General features: G+C 47.8%; 1 protein-coding gene across 1 annotated transcript in view; it reads left to right on the top strand.

The window, feature by feature from the left end:
* The window catches only part of LOC134340347 (ankyrin repeat domain-containing protein 33B-like), a 58,723-nt gene extending 39,247 nt beyond the window's left edge, over window positions 1-19,476 (top strand). Inside the window, exon 5 of the mRNA XM_063037483.1 lies at window positions 16,280-19,476. Coding sequence (XP_062893553.1) covers window positions 16,280-17,094 — 815 coding nt within the window. The 3' untranslated portion in view covers window positions 17,095-19,476. The remainder of the gene's footprint in view (window positions 1-16,279) is intronic.
* The last annotated feature ends 286 nt before the right edge of the window (window positions 19,477-19,762 follow it).

Raw genomic sequence — 19,762 nt, forward strand, 5'->3', positions numbered from 1 at the left:
GCACATTGGGTGTGATGGAGTGGGGAGGGGGAACATTGAGTGTGAGGGAGTGGGGAGGGTGAACATTGAGTGTGAGGGAGTGGGGAGGGTGCACATTGGGTGTGATGGAGTGGGGAGGGTGAACATTGGGTGTGGGGGAGTGGTGAGGGTGAACATTGGGTGTGGGAGAGTGGGGTGGGTGCACATTGAGTGTGAGGGAGTGGGGAGGGTGCACATTGGGTGTGATGGAGTGGGGAGGGTGAACATTGGGTGTGAGGGAGTGGTGAGGGTGCACATTGGGTGTGGGGGAGTGGTGAGGGTGCACATTGGGTGTGGGGGAGTGGGTGGGTGCACATTGGGTGTGGGGGAGTGCTGAGGGTGAACATTGGGTGTGAGGGAGTAGGAGGGTGCACATTGAGTGTGAGGGAGTGGGGAGGGTGAACATTGGGTGTGGGGGAGTGGTGAGAGTGCACATGGGTGTGGGGGAGTGGTGAGGGTGCACATTGAGTGTGAGGGAGTGGGGAGGGTGCACATTGGGTGTGATGGAGTGGGGAGGGTGAACATTGGGTGTGGGGGAGTGGTGAGGGTGAACATTGGGTGTGGGGGAGTGGGGTGGGTGCACATTGAGTGTGAGGGAGTGGGGAGGGTGCACATTGGGTGTCATGGAGTGGGGAGGGTGAACATTGGGTGTGAGGGAGTGGTGAGGGTGCACATTGGGTGTGGGGGAGTGGGGAGGGTGAACATTGGGTGTGGGGGAGTGGGGAGGGTGAACATTGGGTGTGGGGGAGTGGGGAGGGTGCACATTGAGTGTGAGGGAGTGGGGAGAGTGAACATTGGGTGTGGGGGAGTGGTGAGGGTGAACATTGGGTGTGGGGGAGTGGGGAGGGTGCACATTGGGTGTGGGGGAGTGGGTGGGTGCACATTGAGTGTGAGGGAGTGGTGAGGGTGAACATTGGGTGTGATGGAGTGGGGAGGGTGAACATTGGGTGTGGGGGAGTGGTGAGGGTGAACATTGGGTGTGGGGGAGTGGGGAGGGTGCACATTGAGTGTGAGGGAGTGGGGAGGGTGCACATTGGGTGTGATGGAGTGGGGAGGGTGAACATTGGGTGTGGGGGAGTGGTGAGGGTGAACATTGGGTGTGGGGGAGTGGGGTGGGTGCACATTGGGTGTGAGGGAGTGGGGAGGGTGCACATTGGGTGTGATGGAGTGGGGAGGGGGAACATTGAGTGTGAGGGAGTGGGGAGGGTGAACATTGAGTGTGAGGGAGTGGGGAGGGTGCACATTGGGTGTGATGGAGTGGGGAGGGTGAACATTGGGTGTGGGGGAGTGGTGAGGGTGAACATTGGGTGTGGGAGAGTGGGGTGGGTGCACATTGAGTGTGAGGGAGTGGGGAGGGTGCACATTGGGTGTGATGGAGTGGGGAGGGTGAACATTGGGTGTGAGGGAGTGGTGAGGGTGCACATTGGGTGTGGGGGAGTGGTGAGGGTGCACATTGGGTGTGGGGGAGTGGGTGGGTGCACATTGGGTGTGGGGGAGTGCTGAGGGTGAACATTGGGTGTGAGGGAGTAGGAGGGTGCACATTGAGTGTGAGGGAGTGGGGAGGGTGAACATTGGGTGTGGGGGAGTGGTGAGGGTGAACATTGGGTGTAGGGGAGTGGGGAGGGTGCACATTGGGTGTGGGGGAGTGGGGAGGGTGCACACTGAGTGTGAGGGAGTGGTGAGGGTGAACATTGGGTGTGGGGGAGTAGGGAGGGTGCACATTGAGTGTGATGGAGTAGGGAGGATGAACATTGGGTGTGAGGGAGTGGTGAGGGTGAACATTGAGTGTGAGGGATTGTGAGGGTGCACATTGGGTGTGATGGAGTGGGGAGGGTGAACATTGGGTGTGGGGGAGTGGGGAGGGTGCACATTGGGTGTGGGGGAGTGGGGAGGGTGCACACTGAGTGTGAGGGAGTGGGGAGGGTGAACATTGGGTGTGGGGGAGTAGGGAGGGTGCACATTGAGTGTGAGGGAGTGGGAGGGTGCACATTGGGTGTGGGGGAGTGGTGAGGGTGCACATTGAGTGTGATGGAGTGGGGTGGGTGAACATTGGGTGTGGGGGAGTGGTGAGTGTGCACATTGAGTGTGAGGGAGTGGTGAGGGTGCACATTGGGTGTGGGGGAGTAGGGAGGGTGGACATTGAGTGTGAGGGAGTGGGAGGGTGCACATTGGGTGTGGGGGAGTGGTGAGGGTGCACATTGAGTGTGATGGAGTGGGGAGGGTGAACATTGGGTGTGGGGGAGTGGTGAGTGTGCACATTGAGTGTGAGGGAGTGGTGAGGGTGCACATTGGGTGTGGGGGAGTGGGTGGGTGCACATTGGGTGTGGGGGTGTGGTGAGGGTGCACATTGGGTGTGAGGGAGTGGTGAGGGTGCACATTGGGTGTGAGGAAGTGGGGAGGGTGCACATTGGGTGTGGGGGAGTGGTGAGGGTGCACATTGGGTGTGAGGGAGTGGGGAGGGTGCACATTGGGTGTGGGGGAGTGGTGAGGGTGCACATTGGGTGTGGGCGAGTGGGAACACACTGGGCGTCAGGGAGCAGGGAGGGCACATATTGGGTGTGGGGGAGCACAGAGAGAGAGCTTTGGATGCCTCTCTCCCTTCTTAAAAAGTGAAGTGATATTTACAATTTTCCAATCCTCCATACTGTCCAGTTTTCCTATCGTCCTCGTGCAATTTTGAGGGATCTGTGGATGTGCTCCCTCAGATCCCTCTGTTCCTCCACAAAGTTAAGAATCCTGTCATCAACCCTGTATTCTGCCTTCAAATTCATCCTTCCAAAGTGAATCACACACAGTTTTCTGGTTTGAACTCCTTCTGCCACTTCTCAGTCCAGCTCTGCATCCCGTCAATGACGCACAACAACCTGCTACACCATTATCAACTCTTCCAACCATTGTGCCATCTGCAAACTTACTATCCCACCCTTCTGCAGCCTCATCCAAGTCACTTATAAAAGTCACAAAGAACAGGAGTCCCAGAACAGATCCCTGCAGAACACCACTGGTCACTGATCTGCAGGCAGAATACATTCCATCTGCAACCACCCTCTGCCTTCTGTGGGCAAGCCAATTCTGAATCCTCATGGCTATGTTTCTCTGGTTCCCATACCTACTGACTTTCTGAATGACCATGCCATGGGGACCCTTGTCAAACAGCTTACTAAAGTCCATATACATCACATCCCCTGCTCTATCTTCAGTGAGCTTTGTCACATCCTCAAAGAATTCAGTCAGATTTGTGAGGCACGACCAACCCCTCACAAAGCCATGCTGACTATCCCTAATCAGTTAATGCTTCTCAAAATGCTTGTAAATCCTGTCTCTAAGAAACTTCTCCAATAATTTGCCCACCACTGAAGTAAGACTCACTGATCTCATTCCCAGGATTATTCCTACTCTCTTTCTTGAACAAAGGAATTAAATTTGCCACCATCCAATCATCTGGCACTACTCCTGTAGCCAGTCAATGCAAACACCTTTGCCAATCGCACAGCAATCTACTTCCTTGCTTCCATTCGCAACCAGGGGTATATCTGGTCTGTTCCAGGGACTTATCTATCCCAATATTTTCCAAAACTTCATCACATACTCTTTCTTAATGGTGACATATCAGGCTGTTTTACGCTGTCCTCACATTCGTCAAGGTCCATCTCACTGGTGAATACTGAAGCAAAGTATTCATTAAGGAACTTCCCTGCCTCTTCCAACTCCAGGCACACGTTTCCTATTCTGTCCCAGATCAGTCGCACCCTCACTCTAGTCAGCCTCCTGTTCTTCACGTACACGTAGAACACCTTGGGGTTTTCCTTAATCCTAGATGCCAAAACCTTCTCATGTCCTCTTTTAGGTATCCTAACAAAGGATAGTATCACAGCTGCAGAAAGGGGGGACATCCTGGAACGATTGTCTACTGAGTCAGTGTGGGTGGAAGTCAGCTTCCGTTACCTATTACTGGTCTGGTACCTAATAAAACTATGATATGGCAAGCCTGCCGAAAAGTTTTGCAAGGCCCCGCTCATGTTTTAAATTTCGTGCACAGCTCGCTTACCTCCAATCAAGCGATTGCTCACAATATCTCAAGCCCTCTAATAGTTTTGTCCTATGGAGGCAGGGAAAGGGTATTGTTCAAGAAATGGAGTAGGGATAATTCTTACCTCAGTTGTGGGCATGTTATTGGAGAAGATTCTTAGAGACAGGATGGCTCTGTGAGAGGTAGGTCAAGCTTTGTGAGCTTGATTGACTTCCTTGAGGAAGTTGCAAAGCACATTGATGAAGGTAGAGCAGTAGATGTGGTGTATGTAGATTTTAGTAAGGTGTTTGATAAGCTTCCTCATGGGAGACTCATTCAGAAAGTCAAAAGGCATGGGATCCAAGGAAGCTTGTCTGCGTGGATTCAGAATTGGCTTGCCCCAGAAGGCAGAGGGTGCTTTAGATGGAGTGCATTCAGGCAGTGAGCAGTGGTGTTCTGCAGGGATCTGTACTGGGGACCCTGCTCTGTGATTTTTTTATAAATGACCTGGATGAGGAAGTGGGAGGGTAGGTTAGTAAGTTTGCAGATGGCACAGAGGTTGGTGGAGTTGTGGATAGTGTAGAAAGTTGCTGTCAATTACAATGGAACACTGACAGGATGCATAGTGCATAGCTGGACTGCGAAGTGGCAGGTGGAGTTCAATATGAAAAACTGTGGTGTGATTCACTTTGGATAGTCAAATTTGAAGGCAGAATACAGAGTTAATGGCAGGATTCTTAGCAGTGTGGAGAAACAGAGGGATCTTATTCAATGGATTTAACAGAACTCATTCAATAGATGTATTAACTTTTAATAATCTAATGCTCTATAAAACTCTGGTTAGACCACATTTGGAGTATTGTGTTCAGTTCTGGTCACTTCATTTTCGGAAGGATGCGTAAGATTTAGAGAGGGTGCAGAGGAGATTTACCAGGATGCTGTCTGGGTTAGAGAGCATGTCTTATGAGGATAGGTTGAGTGAGCTAGGGCTTTTCTCTTTGGAGAGAAGGAGGATGAGAGGTGACTAGATAGAACTGTACAAGGTGATAAGAGGCAGAGATCAAGTGTGGACAGACAGTTCCTTTCTCCCCAGGGCAGCAATGGCTACTACAAGGGGGCCTAACTTTAAGGTGTTTGGAGGAAAGCATAGAGAGGATGTCAGAGGTAGTATTTTTTATATACACAGAGAGCAGTACTTTGGTGGCGCATGCTGCCAGGGATTGTGGTAGAAGCAAATACGCTAAGGACATTTAAGAGATTCTTAGATAGGCCCATAGACAGAAAAATGGAGGGCTATGTAGGAAGGAAGAGTTAGATTGATCTTGGAATAGGTTAAAGTGTCGGCACAGCATCATGGGCTGAAGGGCCTGTAATGTGCTGTACTGGTCTATATACTACTAGGTCCTGGGGCTCAACACCTCCCTTTGCAAATGGATCCTTAACATCCCGACCAACAGACCCCAAACAGTAAGGATAAGCAACAAAACCCCTGTCATGATTATTGTCAACACCGGTGCTCCACAGGATTGTGTCCTCTGTCCCCTACTCTACTCCCTGTACACTCATGACTGTGTGGCCCAACTCCACCTACCAGTGTGCAGTAGTAGGCCAGATCTCTAATATTGATGAGCCAGAGTACAGGATCAAGAGTCTAGTGATACGTTGTCATGACAGAAATATTTCCCTCAGCATCACCAATAAAAGGGCTGGTGGTTGACCAGGAAGAGGGATGGTGCACACATTCCTGTTGGTTTACATCAATGGAGCTGAAGTTGAGCACTGCAAGTTCTTTAGTCAGAGGGTGGTGAATCTGTGGAAGTCATTGCCACAGAGGGATCTGAAGGCCAAGTCATTGGGTATACTTAAAGTGGAGGTTGATAAGATCTTGATTAGTAAGAGCATCAAAGGTTACAGGGAGAAGGCAAGAGAATGGAGTTGAGATGGATAATAAATCAGTCATGATGAAATGGCAGAGCAGACTCAATGGCCCAAATGGCCTAATTCTCCTCCTATGTCTTATGGTGTTAACATCACCAATAGCCTGTCCGGAACCAACCACGTAGACACCATGGATAAAAAAAACACAACAATATCTCTACTTCCTCAGTAGGCTATAGAAATTCGGCATTTTCCCCATTGACCCTCACTAGTTTTTATAGATGCACCATAGGAGTCATTTTATCTACATGCATCAAGGCTTGGTATGGCAACTGCTCTGCAAGAAACCTCAGCAAATTATGGATACAGCTCAGCACCATGGCAACAAGCCTTCCTTCCATGGAACCGGTCTATACTTCTTGCTGCTTTGGTAAAAAAGCCAAAATAATTTCAGACCTCTCCCACCCCAGATATTCTCTCTTCTTCCCCCTCCCATTGGGAAGGAGATACAAAAGCCTGAAAACACACACCACCAGGCCCAAGGACAGCTTCTATACCACTGTCGAACAGTCCCCTACTACAATAAGATAGATGGTGAGGTCAAGAATACGCCTCATCATGGCAGCAGGGACATCAATGGGAGTGGAATCAAGTAGAGAGTGGTCCCTATGGTTAAGCTGAGAGGTGGGGTGAGGGAAACTTCTCTGCATTCTTTTCTGTTAAATAATGTTTTCCCTGTAACAAGATGACCAAAACTGTTACAATGCTCCAAGTGCAGCCTCACCAACATCTTGTACAACTGCAACGTAACTGCCCGATTCCGATACTCAGTGCCCCAACTGATGAAGACCAGCACGCCAAATGTCTTCTTCAACAGCTGAACTAACCGTGACACCAATTTCTGCAAACTATGCCTTTGCACCCCTCCATCCCACTGTTCCCTAACACTTCCAGGGCCTTACCATTCTCAGTGCAATTCCTATCTGCTTTGATCTCCCAAAATGCAATACCTCACTAAATGGTCTAATTTTAAATCCACCAGTGTTCCACCTTCTGGTTCCCTTTCTATCACCTGTGTTGGAATATTTGCCTGTGTGACTGGAGAATGGAAGCAGGGCTGTGAAGGGATACAAGACGGCACTTAACTGTGATGGTATGCACAACCCACATAACTGAACATGAAACATAGAATGGCACAGTACAGCGCAGGCCCTTTGGCCCACAATGTTGTTATCAGGAAATGTAAAGGAAGCTTGACCTAAAACCAGAGCAGCGGAGACAGTTTAACAGTGAACAATATCTTAGAAACATAGAAAACCTACAGCACAATACAGGCCCTTCGGCCCACAATGCTGCGCTGAACACATGCTTACTTTAGAAATTACCTAGGGTTACCCACAGCCTTCTATTTTTCTAAGCTCCATGTACCTATCCAGGAGTCTCTTAAAAGACCCTATCATATCCACCTCCACCACCATCACCGGCAGCCCATTCCACACACTCACCACTCTCTGCATAAAAAACTTACCCCAACATCTCCTCTGTACTTACTTCCAAGCACCTTAAAACTGTGCCCTCTCATGTTCGCCATTTCAGCCCTGGGAAAAGGCCTCTGACTAGCCACACGATCAATGCCTCTCATCATCTTATACAACTCTATCAGGTCACCTCTCATCCTCCATTGCTCCAAGGAAAAAAGGCCGAGATCACTCAACCTATTCTCACAAGGCTTGCTTCCCAATCCAGGCAACATACTTGTCAATCTCCTCCGCACCCTTTCTGTAGTTTCCACATCCTTCTTGTAGTGAGGTGACCAGAACTGAACACAGTACTCCAAGTGGGGTCCGACCAGGGTCCTATATAGCTGTAACATTACCTCTTGGCTCTGAAACTCAATCCCACGTTGATGAAGGCCAATACACCGTATACCTTCTTAACCACAGAGTCAACCTGCGCAGCAGCTTTGAGTGTCCTAAGGACTCTGACCCCAAGATCCCTCTGATCCTCCACATTGCCAAGAGTCTTACCATTAATGCTATATTTTGCCATCATATTTGACCTACCAAAATAAACCACTTCACACTTATCTGGGTTGAACTCCATCTGCCACTTCTCAGCCCAGTTTTGCATCCTATCAATGTCCTGCTGTAACCTCTGACAGCCCTCCACACTAGCCACAACACTCCCAACTTTTGAGTCATCTGCAAATTTACTAACCCATCCCTCCCCTTCCTCATCCAGGTTATTTATAAAAATCACAAAGAGAAGAGGTCCCAGAACAGATCCCTGAGGCACACTACTGGTCACCGACCTCCATGCAGAATATGACCCATCTACAACCACTCTTTGCCTTCTGTGGGCAAGCCAGTTCTGGATCCACAAAGCAAGGTCCCCTTGGATCCCATGCCTCCTTACTTTCTCAATAAGCCTTGCATGGGGTACCTTATCAAATGCAATTTGATGCAATTTTGCATTTTACTAATAAAGTGCAAAATAACAAGCCACAACGGGCCACAAAACAAGAGAGAACGGTTACTTAACACAACAAGGCAACAAGATAACTGAAGGCTAGGAACAACTGGTTGAGGCCATTTGGTTTGTTTGAGAGAACAAGAAATGTTCTTCTTGTAAAGTTTAATGGTGGTCGGCAGACCAACATAAAGTGCATTACCATCACCTACTGAGTTGGAACGTGGAGAAAAGAGACAGGAAGTATACCCAATAAATTCCACCCCCAAAAATATTCAAATAATATTGAAAAGCTTAATGATTTTCAGAAAGTCAAATACGCACTTCTATTCATTACAATGACAATGATATCCTAACAAATGTTCCATGTGTCTGTCCCAAAGATCTCAATTTAGCAATTAGATGTTTTCTTTGCACTTCATAACAATTCCATTCAAACAATGTATGCTGCACTGTTTCTAGACATGTGCACTCCCTACAAATGCTCGTATCATGCATATTCATTCTGAACAGGGAATTATTCAACCTAGTATGTCCGATACATAAATGTGAGTATAACTTCTTCCCTTCTTTTATACCCATCTCCCAGATGAGTTTTCAACATCCTCTGAATTTTATATAAATGTCATCCTTCCTTTTCCTTCTCCCAACTTTGTTGCCACAATGATTGAATAGACTTATTTATTATGGCTTTCATCTCCCCCTTATGCAAGGGCACTACTACATTTACATCCTTAATTTTAAGTGATTACTTGAAAAGAATGTCTGCCACCTTGTTTCATTCACCCCCAACATGGGCAGGGAGCCATGAGAAATGTATATACAAGCCCAGACCCTGCAGCCTCAACAGATGTTCCCCAATCTCAAGAACAATGCCTGTTTTAATAGATGTTAAGACTGAGAATTAATCAGAGCACAAGAGTACATAATCAGGGTATACTTCTTCGATCCATTCCAAGGCTAAAATGATAGCAACCATCTTAAAGGTTTCAAAGGTACATTTAATGTCAGAGAAATGTATACAATATACATCCTGAAATTCTGTTTCTTCACAACCATCCACGAAAACAGTGCCCCAAAGAATGAATGACAGTTAAAATGTTAGAACCCCAAAGTTTCCCCCCAGCTCCCCTCCCTCCCGCGTGTAAGCAGCAGCAAATCAACGACCCCCCCCACCAGCAAAAAAGCATCAGCATCCCCCACCAAGCACTCAAGCATGCAGCAAAGCATCAATAAAGGCACAGACTTGCAGTACCCCAAAGACTACTTGTTCACCCGGTAATTCGACATAGCACAGTCTCCCTCTCTCCCTAATAAAGGAAAAAGCAATGTCCCCATTTCACAGTGAGAGGGGAGACATAACAAAACAACTCGCTGATTTACGATGTTAAAAGTCTGTTGCGTTGCTTTTACCGAGCTCTGTGCCCAAAGAACTCTGGTCTCTGGGCACACAGCCAGCAGCCAGCTAGCTGCTTTCAATCTTCTGTGTACTCCCACGACACACCTGCGGAGGCACCGACCTCAAGTCTGCCCGCCTCAAAAGCCACGAAATCCTGTAACCCCAAAGGCGTGCTAGTCTTCTAGGCCACGTCCATGGTATATCGCATAGCGGCCAGTTGTGATACCCCGAGAGCGGGTCCCATTCCCGCAAAGAAACGAAGCCAGTGCCCCATCTGAAAGATTTTGTGCCCATAATATTTCCTAATACTTTTTTCCAAATCGTTAGTTAGTCTAATTAGATTGATATCAGAAACAGGTCCACATTCAAAACTCAACAAAACTCTTCCTTCCTTTTTTTATTTAAATCCCGTCTATTTGCCTTCATCACTGGACAATAAGCCACTGCAATCCTCCATTTCCATTTCCAAGAAAACCGCTATTCACCTTCCTCCGTACAACTGCTATCACCCAATACCACCTCCCATTTGCTACGTCCATCTTCTCGGTCACTTCCTGCCATCTCTACCTCCCTTCCTGCCTGAATGTAACTCCCAACAGTAGGATCAGTCCTTTGATCCAACTCCAACCAACAGCTACGTTATTTACACTCGAGCACTCACCACCTCGTATTTGAGGTGATCAGCGAACAAGGGCTGTTCATGAGAGTTGGGTTTATATGGGCTCCAGGTGATGATTTGGAAACGAGTGGTAGGGGACTCCTGTTAGTAGGGTGGAGACTGGGAGGTGCCTGCATGTGCAAGCCTGTCACGACCCCACACCCTGTCCTAGGGCCAGCACCCGAAGGCCCAGAACGATCCAGATGGGTCGAGTGGAACACCTCGATGAGCAATGGATCTGAGATAAAACAGGATGGCACCCAAAACCTCACCTTCAGGCTGTACCCTTCCCAGTCGGCCAGGTACTGCACACCCCATCCACAACGCCGTGAATCCGTCAATGGGTGAACCCTGTATACTGGAGCACCTTCCACCATTGTTGGTTCCAGAGGTTCAGGCTCAGGTGGGTCGAGTGGTCCATGGACAATGGTCTTGAGGCAGGGCACGTGGAAGGTAGGTGTGATCCTGAGGGACAGGGGCAGCCAGAGATGGTAAATGACTATACTGATGTGATGGGTAATCTTGAAGGGACCAATGAATTGGGGCGAGAGCTTGCAGGAGGCAATGTGCAGGGACAGATCTCGGGTAGACAGCCAGATATGGTCCCCAGGCTGGAGTTGACTGGCTGGGTGCTGACAGTGGTTAGCCAGGAGGCAGTGGGTGCAGTTAGCAGCTAGGATGTCCCTCTGTGTCCTCTTCTAAGTATTCTGGTATTGGTGAACCAGGGCCCTCCACATTGGTTCCTCCATGGGGAACAACAGAGGTTGGTAGCCATGAACACTTCAAAGGGTGATATACCCATGGCAGAGGAGGTATTGTGTGTAGATTGTGGGAACAGTTTGGCCCAGAGCAGATACTTCTTCTATATGGAAGGGTTAGAGGCAGTGAAGCATCACAGAAACTTCTCCACTTGATGAGTTTTTTTCTGACTGTCCATTGGTCTCCAGATGGTAACCAGAGGACAAACTCAGTGAGGTGCAGAGGAGGGAGCAGAAGGCTTGCCAGAAGCGGGAAATGAATTGTGGGACCCAGTCTGACACAATGTCCTGAGGGAAGCCATAGAGGTGAACTACATGTTGGAGAACCAGGTTCACTGTCTCAGCAGCTGACAGAAGCTTGGGGAGCCAATGAAGTGAGCTGCCTTGGAGAACCAGACCACCACTGTCATGACCACCATGGGCAAGATGGCAAACCAGTGATGAAATCCATGGCGATGTGGGACCATGAGTGTTGAGGGACTGGCACAGAGTGCAAGAGCCCAGAGGGCCACTGGTTGGAGGAATTGGACTGGGCACATTGTGGGCAGACAGCAACAAACTGACAAAAATCTGCAATCATGGTGGGCCACCAGAACTAGTGTTGCAGAAAATCCAGGGTCCATCTTGTGCCTGGATGGCTGGTGAGGAGTGGGCCCACTGGAGTGCCTTAGAGCACACAGCTGCTGGCACATACATGCAGTTGTCAGGTGTGTCAGCCAGGGAAGGCTTGTGCTGTAGGGCCTGACAGATCTAGTTCTCAAGATCCAAGTGATCAGGGCGAGGAGCTGTGAGGATGAAATGATGGACTAAGGTTCGATCTCTGTTTCAGCTGTGTTGAACTGTTATGACAGGGCGTCTGCCTTAGTGTCCTTGGAGCTGGGTTGGCAGGAGATGAAGTTGTGTTGCTCAAAGAAGAGGGCCCAGCGAGCCTGACATGGGTTGAGTTGGTGGGTCAGTTGTCTGGATATGAGGTTCTGGTGGTCAGTCCAGATCAGGAAGGGCTCAGTGTTTCCCATCAGCCAATGTCTCCATTCCTCCAAGGCCCATTTAATGGCGAATAGCTCCCTGTCTGCTACTCCATTATGGCCCTTTGTAGAGTTGAACTTGCGTGAGAGGAAGATGCAGGGTGTGTCTTCCCATCTGTTCCTCGCTGGGAGAGGATGGCACCAGTGCACGTGATGCGTCCAGCTCTACCACAAAATGTCTAGAGAGGTTCAGATGGCAGAGAACTGGGGCAATGGTGAAGCACCTCATGAGCTCCTGGAAAGCGTGGTATACGGCTCCAGACCAAGTCATCCATGAGGTGTGTGACTTGGTGAGGGAGGTGAGGGGAGCAGTGATTTGGCTGTAGTTTCTGATGAACTGCTGGTAGAAGTTGAAGAAGCTCAAGAAGTGCTGTAGCTGTTAGAGAGAGTGCAGCCAAGGTCATTCAATGGCTTTCTTTTGGTCCATGGTTATTTCTCTGGTTCCTTGGGATGAAAGGAAGGAAATGACTGGGGTTTGAGGAGATGCTGAAGGACAGAATGGGCATGACAGTTGTGGTTTGGGGGTCCTTGGAGAAGATGACGATGTCGTTGAGGTAGATGAACACATAACTGTGTTGCATATCTCGGAGGATTTTGTTAATGAAGGCTTGGAAATGGCTGAACTGTTGGAAAGTCTGAAAGGCATCACCAGGTATTCATAGTGGCCAGTGGGTGTTATGAACACCGACTTCCACTCATCCCCCTGGTGGATGCGGATCAGGTTGTACACACTCCATAGATCCAGTTTGGGGAAGATCTGAGCCCTATGGAGTGTTTCGAATGTGTTATCCATCAAGGGTGAGGGCAATAGTTCCTAATGGTGATTTTGTTAAGTCCACCGTAGTCAATGCAGAGATGAAGACACCTATCTTTCTTTTTTACAAAGAAGAATCCTGCACCCGCTGGGGACTGGGATAGCCAAACGAAACCGTGCTGTAGTGCTACAATGAGGCAGTCATTTATCAGGAGGGAAGAGAGAGAACAGACGACCCCAGGGCAGGGTGGTGCCCAGAGGAGGTTGATCACGCAATTGTGAGGCAGCAGGGTGCTTGCCTCCCTCTTACTGAAGGCAATGGCAAGGTCATGGTACTCCTGTGAAAGCTTGGTAAGGTTAAGGGTTTCCTCTGATTTTTGGGGTGAAGTCAACGAAGTTTATGGGTAGGTGGGTCCCCAACTCAGCAATGAACTGTGAAGTGAGGGCTTGAGAGGACAGCCAGGGGTAACCCAGAATGAGAAGAGTGTTGGGCAAGTCAGGATGGAGTTGCGATGCTCATGCTCACCGGCCATGTGCACGCTCCGACCATCCCAGACTCCAGGGGACATCCGCCAACGGCTGTGATACAGAAGGGGTGAGAGATAGGCTCACAGTAGGGAGTCCAAGCTGTGCACAGAGTCCAGTCCAGAAAGTTGCCTGCTGCACCAGAATCCAGCAGAGCCTCCTGTGTGCACAGAGCCGTCAGAGGATGGACAGAGAGAGCGTTGAACTATCGTGCTGGAATAAGGGGGCCAGAGGGAGCTTACTAGATAAAAGGACCCTTGTCTCTACCTGGCAGTGCTATTTCCCAGACACAGTGGGTATTTAATGCGTGGGAGATCGGCGGCTCTGCAGTGAACACACAAGTTGTTTCTCCACCTCTTGGTGGGGTTAAGGGAGCTCTCCCTTACCAACTGGGCTCTGGAGGCGTTGACGCTGAGGGTCCTGCAGCCTGAAATGGTTCTGGTAACAGAAATGGGGTTCTGGATGATGAGCTGGTGGGTCGTTCCATAAGACACTTGTCAATACGGAGGGCCAAAGTCATGTGGTTTTTGAGGTGGGTGGTACCTCCTGGGTAGACAGCTTGTCTTTCAAGCGCTCCGAGAGGCTGTGATGGTAATGAGCCAGCAGTGCTTCCACAATCCAGCCATGAGGGTCCTGAATTCCATGGTGTAATCCAGCAACAAGCGTGAGTCTTGTCACAGATGAAGTATCACATCTGCTGCCTTCCTTCCACTGCCTGGATGTTTGAAAACAGGATACATCTCCTCGGTGAATTCCTCATATTTATTGCAAATGGGGGTTTTATTGTCCCAGTTAGGGGTGGCCCAGGTCAGAGCTCGCCAAATCAAGAGAGAGATGACAAAGGTAATCTTGGCTCGGTCTGTAACATACAGAGATAGCTGAAGCTCAAAGCGTAAGCGCTGGGACAAGAAGTTGCAGCATCGGGTTGGGGATCTGTCAAAATATCTGGGCACCAGAATCTGGGGCTCCAAGGCAGGAGGTTGACTGGTGCAGAGTTCCTCTATTGAGATGGAGAGTTCAAGCAGGTTTGAGAGTGACAAGCAGGTTTCTTGCTGCTTCGGGGTCGTGTGCTCCTGTCAGGTATACTCTGCTGGGTCAATCACCGTCAACTCATCCTGTCAAGAAATGTAGAGGAGACTTGACCCAAAAAGCAGAGCAACAGAAACGATTCAGCAGTAGGCAAGGCAAGGCAAGACGACAACTGGCTGAGGCTAGCTGGTTTGTATGAGTGAACATGGATTGTGGATGAGAGCTGGGTTTAAATAGGCTGCAGGTGATGATAGGGAAATGAGTGGCAGGTGACTCCTGGTAGCTGGGTGGACTGACAGTTGTGCCAACCTTTTAATCTGCTTCAAGATAAATCTAACATTTCACTCTCTCATAGCCCTCCATTTTTTTTGTCATCTATGTGCCTACCTAAGAAATTCTCAAATGTCCCTAACATACCAGACTCTGCCACCACCCCTGGCAGGGTGTTTCTTGCACCTGGCACTCTCTGTGTAAAAATACTTACCTCTGACATCAACCCATATTTTCATCCAAACATTTTATAAATATGACCCCTCATATTAGCCATTTCTGCCCTGGAGAAAAGTCTCTGGCTACCCACTCAATCTATGCCTCTTATCTTGTACACCTCTATCAAATCACCTTTCATTCTCCTTCGCTCCAAAGTGAAAAGCCCAAGCTCAATCAATCTATCCTCATAAGACATGCTCCCTAATCCAGGCAGCATCCTGGTACATCTCCTCTGCACCCTCTCTAAAGCTTCCATATCCTTCCCATAATGAGGTTTTCAGAACTGAATACAATATTCCATCTGTGGTCTAACCAGGGTTTTATAGGGGTGATGTCAGAGGTAGTTTTTTTAGAGTGCACAAGTGGAGAAAAACAATAATAATGGCCTAGTCCCCATTATTGAATGGGAATAAATTATTTTCAAAAGTGTATGTAAGTGTCGGGTTCCGGTGGGACTCAAGTGCAGACCAATGAATACTTTTCACCAGGATTTATTAGGGAGCACAAAGGCAACAGTCTTTCAAAAACAGAAGGCAGGCACGAATCCGAAATGGCGGGCAGAGGTCTTAACCAGGAAAGACAGTCAGGCGAGGGCAGACAATCCAGAGCGCACAGGCAAAAATCAGGTCCAAGAACGGGCAAAATCCAAAACACAGAATCAGGCAAAATCGGTGGGCAGAAGTCGCAATGACAGGCGAGAATGACACAGGTCAGAACTGGGATGAACTGGCAGAGAATGCTAGTCAAGGCGGGGTTTAAATGGACAGGGTAATGAGTGAAAATTAGAAACAGGTGGGTGCAAATGAGGAGACAAGCAGGTAATTGGAGGAAGTCCAAAAAGGAAAGGGGCTGGGCCAGAATCCACATGGCCAGGTGAAAGAAAACAGAAATTAAGGACTGTCGTGATCCAGGGCTACCAGCAGAGGCCCTTCAACCCAGTGTTCAGGCCGGATCCTTAACAGTAAGATTTAGTCAACTTGCGGAGGCACCAGTTAAAAATTATTAAATCATTATTCTTGAAAAAACAGTCTGTTATCACTACAGGGCTAAAGTACAGAAGAATTCCTGTAAGACAACACTTACTATTGTGTAGATTATCCAGGGGGAAGGGATCAGAATTATCATGGATAACTGATCTTGCCATTCTTTGAAAGTTTGCATGCCATGATATGAACTCAAGGACTCACTGTTGATTTCCATCAGGCCCACTTGAATGGTAACCTGTTGCAAGGATACTGTTTGATTAGTTCATTGTTTGCTTTCACCAGGGGCAGATGTGCAGGCCAATGACCCCCATCGAGGCAGAACCACACAAGGGTGGGCCCTGCCCGCTGGGAGGTTTGAAGATTCTCTCCAAACCAAGCAGCCGCTGGGGCGGACCTATGCCAGACAAGTTGAGGTTGGATATGCTCCAGAATGGTCAGATCACAAAGAACTGTCTGTGAAGGGAAAGACATCAGAATTTCAGTCAGAGAAAATTACCAATCAACTGAAATCCATGCTGAGAATAAAATTTCCATTCAATCCAGAAAAGGGTGGCGTGCTGGACTATGCAGTCAAGGTAACCACCAATCTATTCGTTGCCACCACCTGCATGAACAATTGTCCAACAAGCTCCCCAGTTGTTGGAACGCACCAAGATGCAGTGACCAAAATAAGGAAGTGTTTCTCTCTGACTCAGGTGCCTGAAACTCTTCAGCAAAGCAAACACGTGAAAGAGCCTGCTGGAGACATAACCCCTTCCATCTACCCTGAGAAGAGAAATGGAGCAAGGCCAAAGCAGAGGTCCCAGCCGATCAGCTCTAAAGCTGCTGGAGCTCATCCGATTGACTTTCCCTCCCTGTCTTTACCCAACAGGAATTGTGCTGTGCCCACCAGCTGCATTCCCCAGATTGAGCTCATCAAGGCTTCACCCCCCACATATGAAAGAGAGGACAAGCGATTGTCAAAGAACAAGAATTTACTCACCCTTCCAAAATGGAAGTACCAGCAAATGAGGGAAGACAGAAAAGCAGCCAAGGCTCTGAAAAATCAACTGATGGAAAAGAATAAGAGAGCACAGAAGTACAGCACTGTGTCATAGAGCCATTGGGTCATAGCACAGAAACAGGCTCTTCGGCCCTCCTAGCCTGTGCTCAACTATTATTTAGCCTAGTCCCATCAACCTGCACCTGGACCATAGCACTCCATATTCTCTCATCCATGTAGAACGTAAGACATAGGAGCAGAATTCGGCCATTTGCTTAAATGTTGCATTCAAGCCCTCATCCACCACTTCTGCTGGCAGTTTGATCCAAACGGAGTGAAGATCCCCCCTCAGTTTCTGCTTAAATATTTCACATTTCACCCTTAACCTATGACCTCTAGTTCTATTCCCATCCAACCTCACTGGAAAATTCCTGATTATTTACCCTATCTATACCCATCATGATTTTATATACCTCTTTCAAATCACCCCTCATTTGCCTTTCGCATAAAGTCCTAACCTATTCAACCTTTCCTCAAGTCCTGGCAGCATCCTTGTAAATATTTCTCTGTACTCTTTCAACCTTATTGGTATCTTTCCTGTAAGTAGGTGACTAGAACTACATATAATATTCCAAATCAGGCGTCACCAATGTCTTATACAACTTTAACATAACATCACAACTCTTCTGCTCAGTACTTTAATTTATGAAGGCTAATCTGCCAAATGCACTCTTTATGACCCTATTTACCTGTGACATTACTTTTACGGAATTATAGGCCTGTATTCCCAGATCCGTCTGTTCTGCCACACTCCTCAGTGCCCTACCGTTCACTGTGTAAGACCTACCCTGGTTGGTCCTACCAAAGTGCAACACCTCACACTTGTTTGTATTAAATTCCACCTGCTGTTTCTCTGGCTCATTCAGATCCCACTGAAAGCTTTGATAGCCTTCCTCATTGTCCACTATATCTCCAATCTTGGTGTCATCCGCAAATTTGCTGATCCAGTTTATCATATTTTCATCCAGATTGTTAATAAAGATGAGAAACAACACGACCCAGCAAGGTTCCCTGCACCGTACCACCAATGTGTGAAGACAAGACACTTGCTGATGTTTACCAAGCACTTTCTGAACTTTGTCAAATGACAAATCCTTCTCTTTGAGTTTTCAGCATTTGGTAGAACACTGACTGTTGCTGTTTCTGGATGTGCTTCAACATAAGAAACATTGTGTGCCACCAGATATGTAGCCTGATATATTTACAGAAACAAACCAGAGAGATGGGATCAAAGGTTTCTCCATCTTGTGTAGGAGGTTATAAGCAATGAGTGCAAACAGCATCCTGGCAAAGGTGATGGTCTCAAGCCCAATCATTGTGGCTAAAGATCTAACTGAAGCCTCTATCCAAACTTCTGCAGAATGTGATGGAGAATGAGTTGCAGACAGGATGAGTTGGACCAATTACCTCAATGAACACATAACATTATACAGAAAGATTTGGGGATGGGCCCAGATAGAAAGATAGTGCGGATCTGGAGTCTAAGTCTAAATCCAAAGCCGTGAGGGTGTAAGACTTTCATTCTGGCGGGTCAGTGTTATGCACAAGGGACGTTGTTCCAGCACAGAAGCTGGGACTCAAGCCAAGTCTGACTGCTTGAGACTTCTCTTGAACATGAATCTATTACATGTGTTCCTCAATGAGGAACAGCAGGTTCGATCAGAATGTATCAGTGCCTTAAAAGTTGTGCCAGGAGGTCACATGGGCATTTAGTCATTGCACTCCCCCCTGACTGGTAGATCATGGCCAAAACAGCAGGAAAGTCAGAGAAGCTGGCTGTCAATCAGATGGCCAACATAAACAAGAGCAAACACATGCAAGCCTTGTTTGAGCCTTGAACTTGGAGCCATCTTACTTCCAGTGTAAGGATCACACTGAGTTTTCAGCATGTGACTGCGTATGGCTATACCATTGGCTAAGAGAAGGCTAGTGAAGGCGAGGAATATGGGGAAGGCACGTAGCTACATGTTGGGGGCATTGGGTGGCTGAGAGCAGCCCGAGGTTCTGCCTTCTGTGTCTCTTGAATGACACCCAATGGAAAGTAAGGCACATAGAATAGCTTGGGTTTGGCCATGAACCTCACTCTAAAGATCCACACTGGTAGAAAAGTCAGGCAGGCGACCACTGATAAATGATATGAACAGACGCCTTCAGGAGGAGTAGGGAAAGTGAGACAGAGAAAATGAATTGTATTTTTGACATTGTATATTTTTAACATATTATCATGTGTGGTGTATCAACAAGCAACAGCAAAAGTAGCAGACTTAATCAATAATATTAACATATAAAAGGTATTGTGTGTAATCGTGTTAGAATGGACAGTGAAGGTATTTTACCTTGAGGTTTGTTGTTGATCAGAATTCATTGCTTTATTTCTGTGAATGAATATATTTTGTATAAGTACACTGTATGTTAAGTACAATAAAATTAAGACTAATTACAGGCAAATGGTTCCAAGGCTGTTAATCAGTAGTTTGTCCAATGTACTGTAGGTTTAGAATGGAGATGACCTTCTCCATCTGAGTAAGATTTTTAAAAACTAAAAATCTTGTAAATCTGAAATAAAGTTAGTCCAAGTCCATAGCTCTCTGAAAGTGTCCACGCAAAAACGGTGGTAAAAAAGGCATATGGCATGGTTGTGCCTTTCAGTATGAGTGTCACGGCGTGCACTGAGAGACGACTGAACTCAGATGAGGAGGAACGACAGACTCCCATATTGAGCC

The sequence above is a fragment of the Mobula hypostoma genome, chromosome X1 (genome assembly GCF_963921235.1).
Source record: "Mobula hypostoma chromosome X1, sMobHyp1.1, whole genome shotgun sequence".
Classification (NCBI taxonomy): domain Eukaryota; kingdom Metazoa; phylum Chordata; class Chondrichthyes; order Myliobatiformes; family Myliobatidae; genus Mobula; species Mobula hypostoma.